Source organism: Salmo salar, chromosome ssa22 (genome assembly GCF_905237065.1).
Source record: "Salmo salar chromosome ssa22, Ssal_v3.1, whole genome shotgun sequence".
Lineage (NCBI taxonomy): Eukaryota > Metazoa > Chordata > Actinopteri > Salmoniformes > Salmonidae > Salmo > Salmo salar.
The window spans coordinates 38,516,405-38,532,884 of NC_059463.1; the positions used below are offsets into that span (position 1 = coordinate 38,516,405).

At 41.1% G+C, this 16,480-nt stretch overlaps 1 protein-coding gene across 1 annotated transcript in view; it reads left to right on the plus strand.

Annotated features, from left to right (window-relative positions):
- The first annotated feature begins 333 nt into the window (after window positions 1–333).
- The window catches only part of LOC106583532 (potassium voltage-gated channel subfamily B member 1), a 67,940-nt gene continuing 51,793 nt past the window's right edge, over window positions 334–16,480 (plus strand). Inside the window, exons 1-2 of the mRNA XM_014167832.2 lie at window positions 334–710; window positions 4,604–5,277. Coding sequence (XP_014023307.1) covers window positions 4,702–5,277 — 576 coding nt within the window. The 5' untranslated portion in view covers window positions 334–710; window positions 4,604–4,701. The remainder of the gene's footprint in view (window positions 711–4,603; window positions 5,278–16,480) is intronic.

Genomic DNA, 16,480 nt, shown 5'->3' on the forward strand with positions numbered 1-16,480 from the left:
CATCTAATAGGCTTTGAAGCACGACGACATTCAGGGGACAGAATTCAATGCAATATTTCAACAAATAGTAGGCCTACATCTGTCTGGATGAATGGGAGGGTATTAATACTCCCTCTCTAGGGTTGGTTGTGTTCGTATGGATTGGAAAGCGATTCTTGAATATAGTGTACCACATAATCTCTTGCCTTGGAATCATTGATTGCTCGTTTCCACCAGCCTGTGGTGGCATTTTTGTGCCAAACAACATGTTATATTGTGACGAATACGATTGCAGCTCCTTGGTTCTGTTACGTAAGGGTTAAACGCATCAACGTGAAGCTGGGCAGTGAAGCTGCTTGCCGCGCCGCGTTTCGACCTTTTGCGCTAGAGTAGCATACCAGTCGCGCCGCCCTACTCCCAGACAGGAGATGGGGAAGACCCTGGTGCGGAAAACCGTGTGGATTCACAACATACTTGTTGATCTTCTCTATTAAAATAGGCGGGCGTCATCCTAGGCGGACTAAATCAGTGTATAGGAGGATTCTTATCTAACCATAAGGCGGAGGAGATCCAGAGTGCCACGGAGGTAACGCCGTTTGAAACGGAATGGGTCATAAACCGTGCCGAGAGTAGGCTAATAAACCTAATGCCGTTTCCTCCTTTTCCCTCGGATATTTCATGTTTTCAACACTGTCTCTCGCTACGGTCTGATGAGCCAACCTAAAGTTAAGGTACGCGGGACTGAGGCTTGTTCCATATATTAAAATAACAGGTCCTATTTGTTGTTCTCCTTTATAAAACAAGTATTGCTAAATGGTTATATTGCTATTGTTATCAATGTAACGTCATTATTTTTAATACGGAAATATTGGCCTGCTATATATGAATAGCATGTTAGGCTACACCAAGGATGACATTAATGGGCAACAAACACCTATTGAATGGGCAAAACGCAAAATGCAAATCAACATTGAGGAATTGTCCTTCAGTGCAGGGGAAATCGCAGGGGAATTGGTACAGCATTAAAATCCTGTATTTTTGAAGATGCACATTAGGACGTTGTGTAGCCTATACAACTCTCACATAGCCAGATCAATAGACAATTACAGATACATTTGGTTATTTCGGTTTTCAACAATGGTTGATGAATGTACAATATTGACATCCTGGAAAAAACAGGCCAGGTATAAGACGATATTTTATTTATATTTAACCTTTATTTAACTAGGCAAGTCAGTTAAGAACAAATTATTTTTTACAATGATGGCCTACCAAAAGGCAAAAGTCCCCGTGGGGGCCTGGGATTAAAAATACAAAATAAATACAATATAAATATGGGACAAAACACACATCACAACAAGAGAGACAACACAACACTACATAAAGAGAGACATAAGGCAGCTACACTATGTGTATTAAAGTAGTCAAAAGTTTTGTATTTGGTCCCATATTCCTAGCATGCAATGATTACATCATAGCCAAGTCACCCGTGATACAAGTCAGTATTCAACTGAGGACTTTGGGAGATGACATGGAAACCTGCCACAAAGGAACCTCTGATTCCAAAGGTTGCAAGTTCAAATCCAGCCTCTGATTCCAAAGGTAGCAAGTTTGAATCCTTGATAGAAAGTAATTATTTATATTTTTGTTTTATGCCTATCCAAAAACTTAACCCTTACCTTAACCATTCAGAGTTAATGCCTAACCTTAACAATTTGGAGTTGATGCCTGTACTTAACCTTAAACATTTTGAGTTCATGCCTAATGTTAACCTTAAATACTTCAACATTTGTCACTTGGAACAACTTTGAAATTTGACATTTGAGAAACGTGGATGAACCTCTAATTCCGATGTGAGAATGTCTAATTCCGACGTGAGAATGTCTAATTCCGACGTGGTGGTACATCAACCTTGTGACTCTACAAACTTGTTGGATGCTTTGCTGTTTGTTTTGGTTGTGTTTCAGATAGTTTTGTGTCCAATTGAAATTATTGGTAAATATTGTATTGTGTCATTTTGGAGTCACTTTTATTGTAAATACGAATCTAATATGTTTCTAAACACTTCTAAATGAATGCGATGCTAACATGATTACAGATAGTCCTGAATGAATCGCGAATAATGATGAGTGAGAAAGTTACAGAAGCACAAAGAGCCCCAAGACATGCCAACCTCTCACCATTTAAAAAACAGGGGAGGTTAGCATTCTTTGGAGGGGGTTGATATTTATGGCTCTGTAACTTTCTCACTCATCATTATTCACAATTATTTCAGGATTATCCGTAATCATTGTATCAGGATTATCCGTAATCAAGGTAGCAGTATTATTTAAAAACCAAAGTGCTGGACTACAGAGCCAAAACAACAATAAATGTGTCACTGTCCTAATACTTTTGGAGCTCACTGTACATACTGCAGAGAGCAAATACATTGTGTAACTTCATTGACACAACAGTATTGATGTAGGACTTGATTGTCTGGAATGGAAAATACAGTAGTCTACCACATTTTTTGTATCCTCAAGACAGAAAGGATAGGTCTACATCCTATCCATGCATGTACTGTGCATGTTAATGTGTTCTGTACAGTTGTTGAACATTGGTGCTTTGATTTTGAAACCATAATTTGAATACAAATGCATGCAAATGGTTCATTAGTGAGGGAGGGACAGAGCATGCCGCAACATCCATATTCAACAGACATTGTGGATCCTTCCCCTGGTACTGTATGGATCTGTGATCATGCCAAAGCATTCCATATACAGCAGAGCAGGCTACTGAAAGAGAGGGTGGGAAGTGATGGTTTGATTTGATTTGGGAAGTCGTTATAAACGGTGAGAGAAAACGTCTTGTCTGAGTTGTAGAGGGACACCATTAAAACACCAGATTTAGGAAAGGCCTGCCATAGTAGCTTTCAGTTGTGTCATAAGCTTACCTTATACAGTATATGTATTCAGTTCTTCGGCATGGTTAAAAATGGCCTCCTCAGTCCCAAACATCTCTAGCCTATTATTTCTTCAAGGAAAAATGGGTTTGCGTGACTACAGAGTTTTGGGTATCATGGCTCTATCACTTATGAACTGCTTTTGTAGGTGTTATAGACGGGTTGGTTGTTCAGCAACAGATGGGGAAAAACAGACGGGTTGGCTTAGATTGTTGACAACATGTAAACTATACTTAGTCTCCAATGTTTATTGAAACATAAATACATTTGCACAATGAGCACTTGTCTCTCAAATATATCATTACAGTTGATGGTTAGATAGCTAGCGAATTTGAGCCATATTAGCATAAACATAACATCAGTCAAAACAAGACATGGTATCAAGAACAAGATAAAACTAGCTGAAAGAGCCACCTACAATTTCCTATATGGCAGCTTTTTGTCATTGTTGCTAGATATCTGGCCATCCAGAATCACAACACATGGACTTCTGCCCTATTGAATCGTGTGCATCATTTTCGTGACGTTGTCAACTAACCCGTCTGTACAGCCAGGGGTGTAAAGTACTTAAGTAAAAATACTTTAAAGTACTTAAGTCGATTTTTTGGGGTATCTGTACATTAATTCACTATTTATATTTTTTCCAACTTTTACTTCACCACATTCCTAAAGAAAAGAATGTATGTTTTACTCCATACATTTTCCCTGACACTCAAAAGTACTCGTTACATTTTGAATGCTTAGCAGGACAGGAAAATGGTTCAATTCACACACTTAACAATCCCTGGTCATCCCTACTGCCTCTGATCTGGCAGACTCACTGAACACAAATGCTTCATTTGTAAAAAAAAAATATATATATATATATATATATATGTCACCTTTATTTAACCAGGTAGGCAAGTTGAGAACAAGTTCTCAAATGATGTCTGAGTGTTGGAGTGTGCCCCTGGCTATCTGTAAATGATGTCTGAGTGTTGGAGTGTGCCCCTGGCTATCTGTAAATGATGTCTGAGTGTTGGAGTGTGCCCCTGGCTATCTGTAAATGATGTCTGAAAAACAAGAACATTGTGTCATTTGGTTTGCTTAATATAAGCAATTTGAAATGATTTATACTTTTACTTTTGACACTTAAGTATATTTAAAACCAAATACTTTTAGACTTTTACACAAGTAGTATCTTACCGGGTGACTTTCACTTTTATTTGAGTAATTTCTATTAAGGTATCTTTACTTTTACTCTAGTATGACAATTGGGTATTTTTTCCACAACTGTATACAGCAACGTGAACAGTGTACCATTAAATATTTAGAAGCATGCTTATTTTCCCCAAGTGAACTCGCCCTGGCCCTGGTTCCTTTCACGCAGTCGAGTGAACAGCGCACGCTGTCGTTTCAGCACCAGTGCAGAGTGGACATCGCTCACTTGAGCCGCTGCCACGTCCCCACTCACTATTCAGAAAGAGTGTGTGGACAGGACAGCACTCTCAGTTTGAGTGTATTACCATCATCTTTCTATTCACTCTTTTGATTAGGTGATAAGCCTGTAGCATGGCTCGAGAAATGTTCTGACTATAGGTCACTGTGACTGCCTGGGCTAACAGCTCTATTTTGAAATCTTGTCATTGACATTTTTCTTATTCTCAATCTCCTCTCTTTTTTCCCTCCTTCTTCCCCCAGATTCAAGGATGAAAGAAAGCAAGCACAAATGTAGACTGTAACTTCTCCCCGTCCGGATCTTGCCTATTGGAACTCGGTGGAACTCTTGTTAGTTCAAAATGGAGAAATCCTCAACGGGATTGAATAAGAATGGCTCGCGATCAACCGCATCGCTACCCCCGGAACCGGCGGACATAATCCACAGCAAGTCATGCTACCGCCGGGTAAGGCTCAACGTTGGGGGTCTTCCACATGAGGTCCTCTGGCGAACATTGGATAGGTTACCACGCACCCGGTTAGGGAAACTACGAGACTGCAACACCCACGACTCACTCATGGAGGTATGTGACGACTACAATTTGGACGAGAACGAGTACTTTTTTGACCGGCACCCAGGGGCGTTCACATCCATTTTGAACTTCTACCGGACCGGTAAGCTCCACATGATGGAGGAGATGTGCGCCCTGTCGTTTAGTCAGGAGCTGGACTACTGGGGCATAGATGAGATCTACCTGGAGTCCTGCTGCCAGGCCAGGTACCACCAAAAGAAAGAACAGATGAATGAGGAGCTCAAAAGAGAGCAAGACACCTTGAACGACAGAGAGGGAGAAGAGTTCGACAACACGTGTTGTGCTGAGAAACGAAAGAAACTCTGGGACCTTCTGGAAAAGCCCAGTTCGTCTGTCGCAGCCAAGGTAACCTTTCATTCTAAAAATCATGCGGACAGTATGCCTTTAACTTGCTTATCATGACTTATTTTTATTGCTAGAATTGCTCCACGTTATAGCAGTGGAAGAGAGAGAGAGAGAGAGAGAGATACAGAGGGAGAGAGAGAGACAGAGAGAGAACTGAGTAATTAAACGTGTGTGACTATTGACTAAATTAATCAGAATTAAGCAAATCAATCAGAAAACAGTCATAGCTTCTGTGCGGTCATGATGGGTTTATTTATATTAGGGTCTTATCGGGCCTGCTGAAATACAATCACTATTCCTTTGCTGTGTTATCTCAACGTAATCCCAACCATGAGCCCCAGTAGTGATGTGATCAGGTGTAAACTGGAATGGATGAGCTCAGCCAGCACTGTTCATTACTTCTTCCTCTAAGGCCATGTCAGGAGGGCTCAGCTGGAGCTAGCTTTCTTCAATACTGCAGACATTCACGCTGCCCAGAGAGAGAGAGAAGGGGGAGAGAGAAAGAGAGAGAAGCTGAGAGGTACAGAGATGGAGAGGGAGAGACAGAGACATACAGTAGGTATAGGCATTGAGTACACACAGCAGAACACTGAATATTACCTGGAGAAGCGACCTGGGGGAGCAGAGCAAAGAACTGTGTCTCTCACTCCCATCTGGTTCTTAGCTGGACTGGAGGGATCAAACATAATGCCCCCTCCTGCTAATGACATTTAAAGGGTTAGTAGTACTGCCTTGCTTGCAGACCTGGGTTCAAATTATATTTGAAATCTTTCAAATACTTAAGCTGTGCTTGATTAAATTTGCCTGGCACAATGGCATAGGCCCGAAAGTGCAAACCCCAGCCCATTTGGCAGGTTCAAGCTAATTAAAAGTATTTGAAAGATTCTCCCTCCACCACCCCTTCTCATGATGTGAAAAGGAGCATACACTTGTAAAGGGGTTACCATGAATTTGACAGTAGCTTACAGGCAGCTCGGTGGGAAGTAAAATTCTGTATTTCATATTAGAGTACACCTAAGGTACAGTAATATAAATGCAGTATCAAAGCAAGTACTGTGTAATGACACACAGTACAAAACCATACAATTGGCTGTATTATACTGTAAAAATGTAATAAAAAAGTAAATACTACCATAATTGGAATGAATTAATGGATAAATGAAATCCATTGAGGGGGAGGGGTTTGTATTTCACAGTATTTTCCTGTAATTACAAGAGATTGTTGCAAGCAGGTTGGCTGTTAGGTAAAGTGTTTACACATTACACTATGTTACAGTACATACAGTACCAGTCAAAAGTTTGGACACAGCTACTCTTTCCAAGGTTTTTCTTTATTTTTACTATTTTCTGCATTGTAGAATAATAGTGAAGACATCAACACTATGAAATAACACATGTGGAATAATGTAGTAACCAAAAAAGTGTTAAACAAATCAAAATATATTATATATTTGAGATTCTTCAAAGTAGCCACCCTTTGCCTTGATGACAGCTTTGCACACTCTTGGCATTCTCTCAACCAGATTCACCTGGAATGCTTTTCCAACAGTCTTGAAGGAGTTCCCACATATGCTGAGCACTTTCCTTCACTCTGCGGTCCAACTCGATGCAACATATATAGTTTCGTACAAGGCATGCCTCAACCAGATTCACCTGGAATGCTTTTCCAACAGACTTGAAGGAGTTCCCACATATGCTGAGCACTTTCCATCACTCTGCGGTCCAACTCGATGCAACATATATAGCTTCGTACAAGGCCAGAAACAACAATACCATACACCCACTAGTGGTCAAAAGGTTTTTTGCGCGCCAAAGATATGGTACGGTACTGTATTCTGTATGTTGGAATTACAGTACCATTCGAAATACAGCAATGTTTTGCTCCGCCCACATCATTTCCCCACAATGCTTTAGAATTTACAGTTTGCTGCAGTAAAACATTTCAGAGTATTTTACTGTGATAATACCCCAAATTAGCACACACTGCTTATTTGTTCGACCTATAGCTGTTCTTGCCTTGTCACGGAAATAGAATTAGAGCAGGAGTCGATGTCAGCTGCTGAAGCTTTATAGGAAGTAGCTACGCTACTGTAAAAGTGAGAGCTGTCAGTACTTTACAAACAGGCTGTGGAGTAGATGAGATCAGTGAGTATAGTGTATCAGCGTAATGACTCGTTCACATAGGCATCAAGGAGATGCAAAATCAATGTTTATCAGGTTAACTTGAGGTTATGTTGTAGTGCTACTGTAAGATTGTAAGTAGGTTGATCTTATACCGTTCTGTCTTAGTTATTCTGACATTGGCAATTGACCATTCTTCAATCACATCTCTTCAATTAATAAGTCAATGGAGAAACTTCAGGCTGGTCAAATTCCTTACCTAATTAGACATTATTGATATCTTATAAGCTATTGATATTAGAAGTATTGAAATCTCTATCATGAGGGTTAGATTTTTTTTACACCAGTACTTCCATCGAAGGCAAGCTGACTGTGTAGTTAACAACCCATTGACGTAATGTCTTGATGTAATGCCTGGCTGCAGCACTTTCGGTCAGATAGCCGTTTGGCCATACTGTAAATGTATGTCACTCCTCGGAGTCTCTGGAGACTTGTAATGTGTGTGCCAGGAAAAACGGCAGCATCTACACAATATGTGGGAGTGTTTATCAATTCCTAATTAGTTTAAAAGGACAAATTAAAACCACAAAACTACTAAAAGCATTAATACAGCTGATGCATTTCTCCTACCAACCTTGTTTCAGTTGGCAAACTGTGTACACTGTGGGCAAATGACTAAAATGTAAAAAAAAAATGTTGAGTTGAGTCTCACCAGCACCTTAAGCCCCAAGCCCTTCTGCTTGACTTCACCTGTGTCCCTGTGAACGTACCACTCTCCTTGGCTAATGGTGTGATCATCGAACTCACACACACACACACACACACACACACACACACACACACACACACACACACACACACACACACACACACACACACACTATTGTACAGCTAACCTTGTGGGGACACACAATTTAGTCCCATTCAAAATCCTATTTTCCCTAACCCCTAAACCTAACCCTTTCCCGTACTCTTACCCTAACCCTAACCTTAACCGAAAAACCTAACCCTAAACCTAACCCTAGCTCCTAACCCTAACCTTAAAACTAACATTAGCTCCTAACCCCTTAATGTAATTTGGTTAGAATAACACTAATTCTAACCTTAACCCTAAACCCCCTAGAAATAGCATTTGACCTTGTGGGGACTAACAAAATGTTCCCAGTTGGTCAAATTTTTGTTTGTTTACTATTCTTGTGGGGGCTTACAAGAATAAACACGTCCACACACACACAATAACCCATCAACAGATGGTCACCTGGCAACAAGATTCTTTTATAATCTTTATAAAAGGGGTAGTCACAGAACGTCAGTTTGTGTGTGTGTGTGTTTGTGTGCATGTGTGCGAGTTTGAGTGTGGGTATACTGTATCTATGTTTGTGTGTGTGTGTGAGAGAGAGAGAGAGAGAGAGAGAGAGAGAGAGACAAAGAGACAGAGAGATTGAGAGAGAGCGTCACACATCATTCTGACTCTTGCATTACTTAGTTAGCCCATGCCAGTGGCTGCTGGCCAAGCACTAAGATGTGTAATTACATTTTTAATTGAGTTTTAAACATTAATGCACAAGAGACCTTCAGTACTCTTCACTTACTGTAAGCACGTGTCCCCAGTCAGTACACAAGAGAGAAATTGAAAACATTGATGCTATGTATGTCTGTGCCGGACTTACCTTGTCCCTCCTTTAACATCTCTCCCTTCTTATTATTTTCTTTTCCTATCACTCTCTCTCTCTCTCTTTGACTCTCTCTGAGTGAATGATTTTGGCATGAAGTGAACATTTACTCGGTCTTGATAATATGAATAACCATGGAGGGAATATGTTCTCCCTCTCTCTCTCCCTCTCTCTCTCCCTCGCCTCCTCTCCCTCTCCCCTGGCCACAGGCAAGTCTGCCTCAGTCTCAAATCAGATTTGGGTCTATGGCCATACTACACAATGAGATTGTGCCTGACCGCAGGCGTATCAGTGTCTGCTCCCAGCCTAGACCTGGCTTTTTTTCACATTCACTTCTGTTAACCTAACAAACCTTACCATGGCCCGGCAATGTCAATAAACCATATAATTTAGTGGGATGGAGTAATGCATTCAGTGGAACAGAGCAATACATGTGATGGTTTGGTTCAAATTGCTGTAAGCCTTAGAGAGTTATGTTCCATGCTGTGACTACACAGATCTCTGGAGGACTGATATGTAGTCTGACTCATAGCTGTTATCTGATAATGACATGTAGTTATGGTTGGCTGTGTGTGCTGCTGAGATGTGACTTGTCTGATTGGTCACTCCTTGTTACATTTAAGGTCATTTGTGCCTCCATCCTAGGAGGGGGACGTAGAGCCCCTGACTGTTTCTGTCACTGACTGTCACCGTCTCAATCCAATACTGACCTATCCCCAACTTGATTGTGTAAGTTTAAGGTATCATAATACGCTTTCTCAATACTCATTAACCTTATTGTATGCTTTTTTTTCGCTAACTGTAGGGCAATGATGAAATGAACTGTCTCTGAAAGCTACCCTCTGACACACTAAATTGGAACTGATGTTAAGTTGAGAAATAGAATTAAATATCTAGATGAGTTTGGCTCCAGGGAAGTGTTCAGAGCAAACATAACTAACAAAGACAGAAGGAATAATAGTGGCACTTTTGCTTTGTTTTGTCCCTGTCCAACTGAGCAGTGGGGAATTACAAATTACAGCGCTGTCAACAGGCATTGTGCGGCAGACGTCCAGGCAACAAATTCCAATTATGCCTTTCTCGTGTTATACTTTAGATGACAAATTAAAGCTGTTTGTCTTTATTCCCACTCATAAACCCGACGGACATCTGGCCTGACACCAAGCTGTGAGTCGGGTGTGTGTGTGTGAATTTATGGCTGCTGGACAGTGGCTGGAAAGGGAAGTATAAATAATCACTTATCACGGTGCTCCCAGCCTGATCTCCTGCCTCTCTGCCTTCCAAGGGGTTAGTGCAGTCCACAGATACAGGCCCCTAACATTTGTGCAGGGGGAAGATTGAGTGGCCAAGCAATTGCTGCTGCTTTCGTGGCAGACGGGCGGTCTTGGCGGTCTCTCCCCTCATGGCATTTTTCCATCAACAGCAGAGCAAGTGGTCTATAAGGGCAATGTCCCCTTGAATCAGGGTTAGAATCAGGGGCTTCATCCCAAATGGCAGGCTATTCCTTATTTAGCACTATATAGTGAATAAGGTGCCATGTGGGAGGAAGCCAGAGGCTGAGAAAGTGCATCCCAACTCCTGAAAGTCAATAGTGACTGGTCAGATCCAAAGACTTGAACCGTTCCTAAGACCTTATTTTAAAAACCATATCACCCTTTTCCTTTAAGTAACTCTTAGGGTATCATGTACAGATATTTTACCAAGTCTTATAGGGTAACATGTACAGACCTTTTAACAAGTCTTATATTAAGGAATCATGTACAGACCTTTTACCAGGTCTTATATTAGGGTATCATGTAACGAGTACAGAGTTTATATTAACATCAGATTCCTGTAAGCTATTGATTGCTTGATGCTGCATCAAACCTGAATAACGAGTTGCACTGTCACGGCTCACTAGAGTGATGGGGGTGAAGTCAGGCGCAGGAGACCACATATACGGAGTAGGGTGTTTATTTTCCTAATTCCACACAAAATCCAAATGTGAAAAAATAAACAAGGAAAACCCGTACCAGACAAAAATAACAATGTCCACCTAAAGCGGTTGGAGCGCAGTCCCATAACAGAAATCACGTCCTCTACAAAAATACTGTAGAAAACTAAAACACCCCACATAAACACCACGAAAAGCAACAAACGAACAATCCCGCACAAAAACCTAAACAGCAAGACTAAATACCCCACTAATTACCTAACTCAAAACAGGTGTAACACAAAACCAAACTAAAAGGAAAAGAGGATCGGTGGCAGCTAGTAGGCTGGCGACAACGACCGCCGAGCGCTGCCCGAACAGGGAGAGGAGCCACCTTCGGTAGACTTTGTGACATGCACACAGTGCATTTGGCCTCGCCAACGTTCTTCTCATCTTTGTCCACTATAATATTAAAACTTGTCCCTGAGGACAGTCGCCTTGTCGGCTTAACTATAGTCTTTCTTTAACTTTTGGCAGGCAGGCAGGCTCAGGGCAGGCAGAAAAGGTCAAAACCGGATTAACTAGAAAACAGGAACAATCGAGAGACAGGAACAGAGGTCAAAACACTGGTAGGCTTGATGAAACAAAACAAACTGGCAACAGACAAACAGAGAACACAGGTATAAATACACAGGGGATAATGTGGAAGATGGGCAACATCTGGAGGAGGGTGGAGACAATCACAAAGCCAGGTGAATCAGATCAGGGTGTGACAGTTTTACTTAAATGAAAAATAACATCTTCGCAATCAACGTTAGTCTAGGCCAAGGCTCCTTTTTCTCACTCCCTCTCCTCAGCAGCAGACACAAATGAGGTGAGCAGCTGGAACCAGTTTCAGCTGGACATAAGCTATATGGTTTTATGGAGTTGCAATTGGCTGACACAGATAAAAAGCTGGCGCAGTTCTCATCACACAAACAGTAAATTAACAGAGGACAGGTCCAATCAGTAAATTAATTTGAACTGCACATACCCGATACTTGTGGCAATTATATCAGACCCGATCTTGATCCAAGACAAAAGTCCAAATTTAGGACCCAGACCTCAGAATCTCAGATCTGTTGGACCCATGAAGACCTCTGAGAGCAGAGGGAGTAGAGAGAGTGTAGAGGGAGTAGAGAGAGTGTAGAGGGAGTAGAGAGAGTAGGGAGTAGAGAGGGACCAGAGTGTAGAAGGTGTAGAGAGAGTATTGAGTATACTGAGTAGAGAGTAGAGAGTGTAGAGTGAGTAGAGAGTGGGGTAAGGAGGAGGTGGTGAATATGAACTTACTAGCCACATCTTGTCCATTATTCAGAGTGGATCTGTCGTGTTGTGCAGTGAGCGATGAGCAACCAGGCATCACCATTAGCACAACTGCCTGAGAGAGAACAGGGAGCCCAGCCTGGCTAAGCGAGAGAGAGAGAGAGAGACTGAGAAAGACTGAGCTGCACTTCCTGCCAAATGTACAGGAAGACCACATTACGAATACATATTTCCCACAGACTCACAACGAAATTGAAAACGAATCAAACCATATCTGTTAGGCAAAATACCTCAATGTGCAATCCCTGCAGCAATATTTGTGGCCTGTAGTCATAAGAGGGCAACCAGTGGAGCACAATCAACATTGTAAATACCACCAATATGTATATTTATCTTCCCCTACTTTTCTTACCATTTGTACTAAATCCCTGTACATGACTGATAATATAGTATAATACTTTTAATGTCTATCGTTTTGAAACGTGAGATGTTTACTGTTAATCTCTAATAGTGTTTTTGTTGATGTTGTGTCTTGCCACTTTAGTTTGTTTATGTCACTTGCTTTGGCCATATAAACACATCAAATCAAAGTTTGTCACATGCGCCAAATACGACAGGACCTTATAGTGAAATGATTACTTACAAGTAGGGATGCACCGATGACATTTTTGGCCGATACCAATATCCAATATTTTCCTTGCCAAAAAAAAAAAAACAATACCTAAAATGTGCGGCCTTTTAAGCATTCTGGTACAGTTAAATAGTTGAAACGCACACACTGTCACAAGCTTCGTCTTCAGATGAGGAGTAAGAAATATCAGACCAATACGCAGCATGGTAAGTGTCCATATTTATATTTTTATTTAATCGTGACCACTAAACAAAAGAAGATACCGAACGACAGTCCTGTAAGGTACTACGACTATACAAAGAAACAAACACAAGAGAAAATAACCCCACTTAAATATGGCCTCCAATTAGAAGCAACGACAACCAGCTGCTTCTAATTGGAGGTCGTTCCCAAAACTAACATAGAAATAGACAAACTAGAAAACCCACATAGAAATAGAAAACATAGAACATAAACCAAAAACCCCGAAACACACACACCCCTGCCACGTCCTGACCAACTACAATAACAAAATGACCCCTTTACTGGTCAGGACGTGACACACACTGACCAAAAAGTTATTTTGTTGACATTTACGTATGTCCCCTTTACCAGTAAAACATAATCAATACCTATTTCTTTCACTTACTTGCTGTGCTGTTTCGTTGTTCATTTGTTCAGTCTCAACCAGGACTTCATCATACATGTCAATCAGTGAAGTTTCATCTCTGTCTGTCCGTGGCCTCTCTTCCTCAGTGCGCACTGTCACTGTGTCCATTTCCATCTTGTCCAGCTGTGTCTGTAACATTTCACGTAAACCCTGTTTCTTGTCTGCATCGAAGTAGCGGTTCTTGTACCTAGCATGGAGCATGGTGGCGACACAGTCGAGGCTCAGAGAGAACTGTAGTAGAGTACTTTTCCAAGTTAACCCGACGGTCTGTGTTGGCATTTTTGTTGAGCAGGTGTTTCAATGCCATGACAGGGTATCACGTCTGCTGCAGACGCAGTTGAGCTTATTTCTCGAGTCAGCTGCTTCAATGGAGCTAGGAGTGTTCATGTTTCCAAGTTTCAAACATGTTCTGAAATGCCATTGAAATGGCAGCAGCGGTATGAGAACCAGTACATTCTTGAGCATGCAATACACCTTTCCTCAGTACAAAATCCTCGTCGACCCACTATGTTGTCAGACTCATAATGCTCATGGGGCTGACATTGCTGGTCCAAATGTCAGTCATGAAGCTAATAGCAGTGACGCTCATGGATTTGAGTTTCAACAATGCTGTGTAACTCCGGTAGGGCAACATCTGAAAAATAGCGCCTACTGGGTAGTGTGTACAGGTGCTCGACAAGTCGGCGAAAGCCAATATCATCCTCGACAGAGAAAGGTTGATTGTCAAGGGCAATGAATTCCATTATCTTAGAGTTAATGGATTTCGCCTTTGAGTTGTCTCACTGAAATGTTCTTACTCTTTCAAATGGCTGCTCGACTTGTTGATTCTAGATCCACACAGCAGACATTGTGGGCTAGGTTTGGAATTGTAATGATAATCTGAAAGAGGGGACCAAGATGCAGCGTGGTAAGTGGTCATAATTTATTATAATGAAACACTTTAAATAAAACAAGAAAATGAAAGCCAACAGTTCTGCCAGGTGAACACACAAGACAGGAAACAACTACCCACAAAACCCCAAAGGAAAACAGGCTGCCTAAGTATGGCTCCCAATCAGCGACAACGATGTACAGCTGTCCCTGATTGAGAGCCATACCAGGCCAAAACAAAGAAATACAAAAACATAGAAAAAAGGACATAGAATGCCCACCCAAATCACACCCTGACCAAACCTAAATAGAGACATAAAAAGGCTCTCTCAGGTCAGGGCTTGACAGGAATGCTGTGTTGCATGTGTATCGCTATATTTTTCGTGGCGTCATATGTCATCTACCTACTTTATATAGATATGCTTTGACATGGGTTTTGCACAACGACGTTAAACTAGACATCGGGCCAATGCCGATGTTGCATTTTTAGCTAATTTTGGCCGATTCCGATATGCTTACTGATATATTGTGCATCCCTACTTACAAGACATTAACCAACAATGCAATTCAAGAAATAGAGTCAATGTAGATAGTCGGGGTGGCCATTTGATTAGTTGTTTATCAGTCTTATGGCTTGGGGGTAGAAGCTCTTAACCCCTGTGCGGCCTCGGGACGGACATCCAGCGAAAAATCATATCGCCATTATCATAACAAAATATTATCATTTTTTTTTTCATTTTTTTTTCAAATTATATCGTTTTATAGATACACCTCTCCTGAATCGAACCACGTTGTCCGATTTCAAAAAGGCTTTACAGCAAAAGCAAAACATTAGATTATGTTAGAGGAGTATATCGTAAAAGTAGCCACATAGCCATTTTCCGACCAACCACATGCATCACAAATAACCAAAAAACAGCTAAATGCAGCACTAACCTTTGACAATCTTCATCAGATGACACACCTAGGACATCATGTTACACAATACATGCATTCTTTTGTTCGATAAAGTTCATATTTATATATAAAAACAGCATTTTACATCGGTGCGTAACGTTGACTAACTATTTTCCCTCAAATGCATCCAATGAAACAGAGCTACAATTTACTAAATTACTATTCGAAAACATTTTTAAAATGTAATATTGTTATTCTAAGATTTATAGATGAATATCTCTTGAAAGCACCTGTAATGCCAGATTTAAAATGAACTTTACTGGGTAATCATACTTTGCGATGAAAGGGGATGCGATACTCTGAAAAATAGGCTAACGTTACAGGTCAGCGCCATCTTGGAACAATCGCATATCACATCTAGTCTTGTATACTATTGTCAATAATCCCTTACCTTTGGTTGTCTTCATCAGAAAGCACTTCCAGGAATCCCAGGTCCACAACAAATGTATTTTCGTTTGAAAAAATTACTCCTTTATGTTCCAAGAGCTTGTTCTTGTTAGCGCGTCTGAAGGCTGATCCAAAATGCTCCGTTGGCCGCGGGACAGCCATTTCGAGAAAATGCATTTTTTTCCCATTTAGGTTCGTTCAAGCACGTCAAACGTTGTATAACATAAATCTTCAGGGCGTTTTTCAACAAGAGAGCCAATAAGATTCGAGGGGGACGATTGCATTGTGTTTCAAAACGTTTCGAAAGGGGAGGGTAACCAGGGGCGCCGGCGTCATAATGGTGATGGCCCTCTCCATGTGACCACGTTCCACAGCGTCTCATTCATTCAGTTTTAACAGTAGGAGACTCAAACCACTTTGTAAAGACTAGGGACATCTAGTGGAAGCAATAGGAAGTGCTCAATGAACCATAGCTCACGGTGTGATTAATAGGCAACGTGATGAAGTTGAGTTCGCAATTCAGAATTCCACTTCCTGTTTCGATCTGTCTCGGGGTTTTGACTGCCATATGAGTTCTGTTATACTCACAGACACCATTCAAACAGTTTTAGAAACTTTAGGGTGTTTTCTATCCACAAGTATTAATTATATGCATATCCTAGCTTCTGAGTTTGAGTAGTAGGCCGTTTAAAATGGGCACA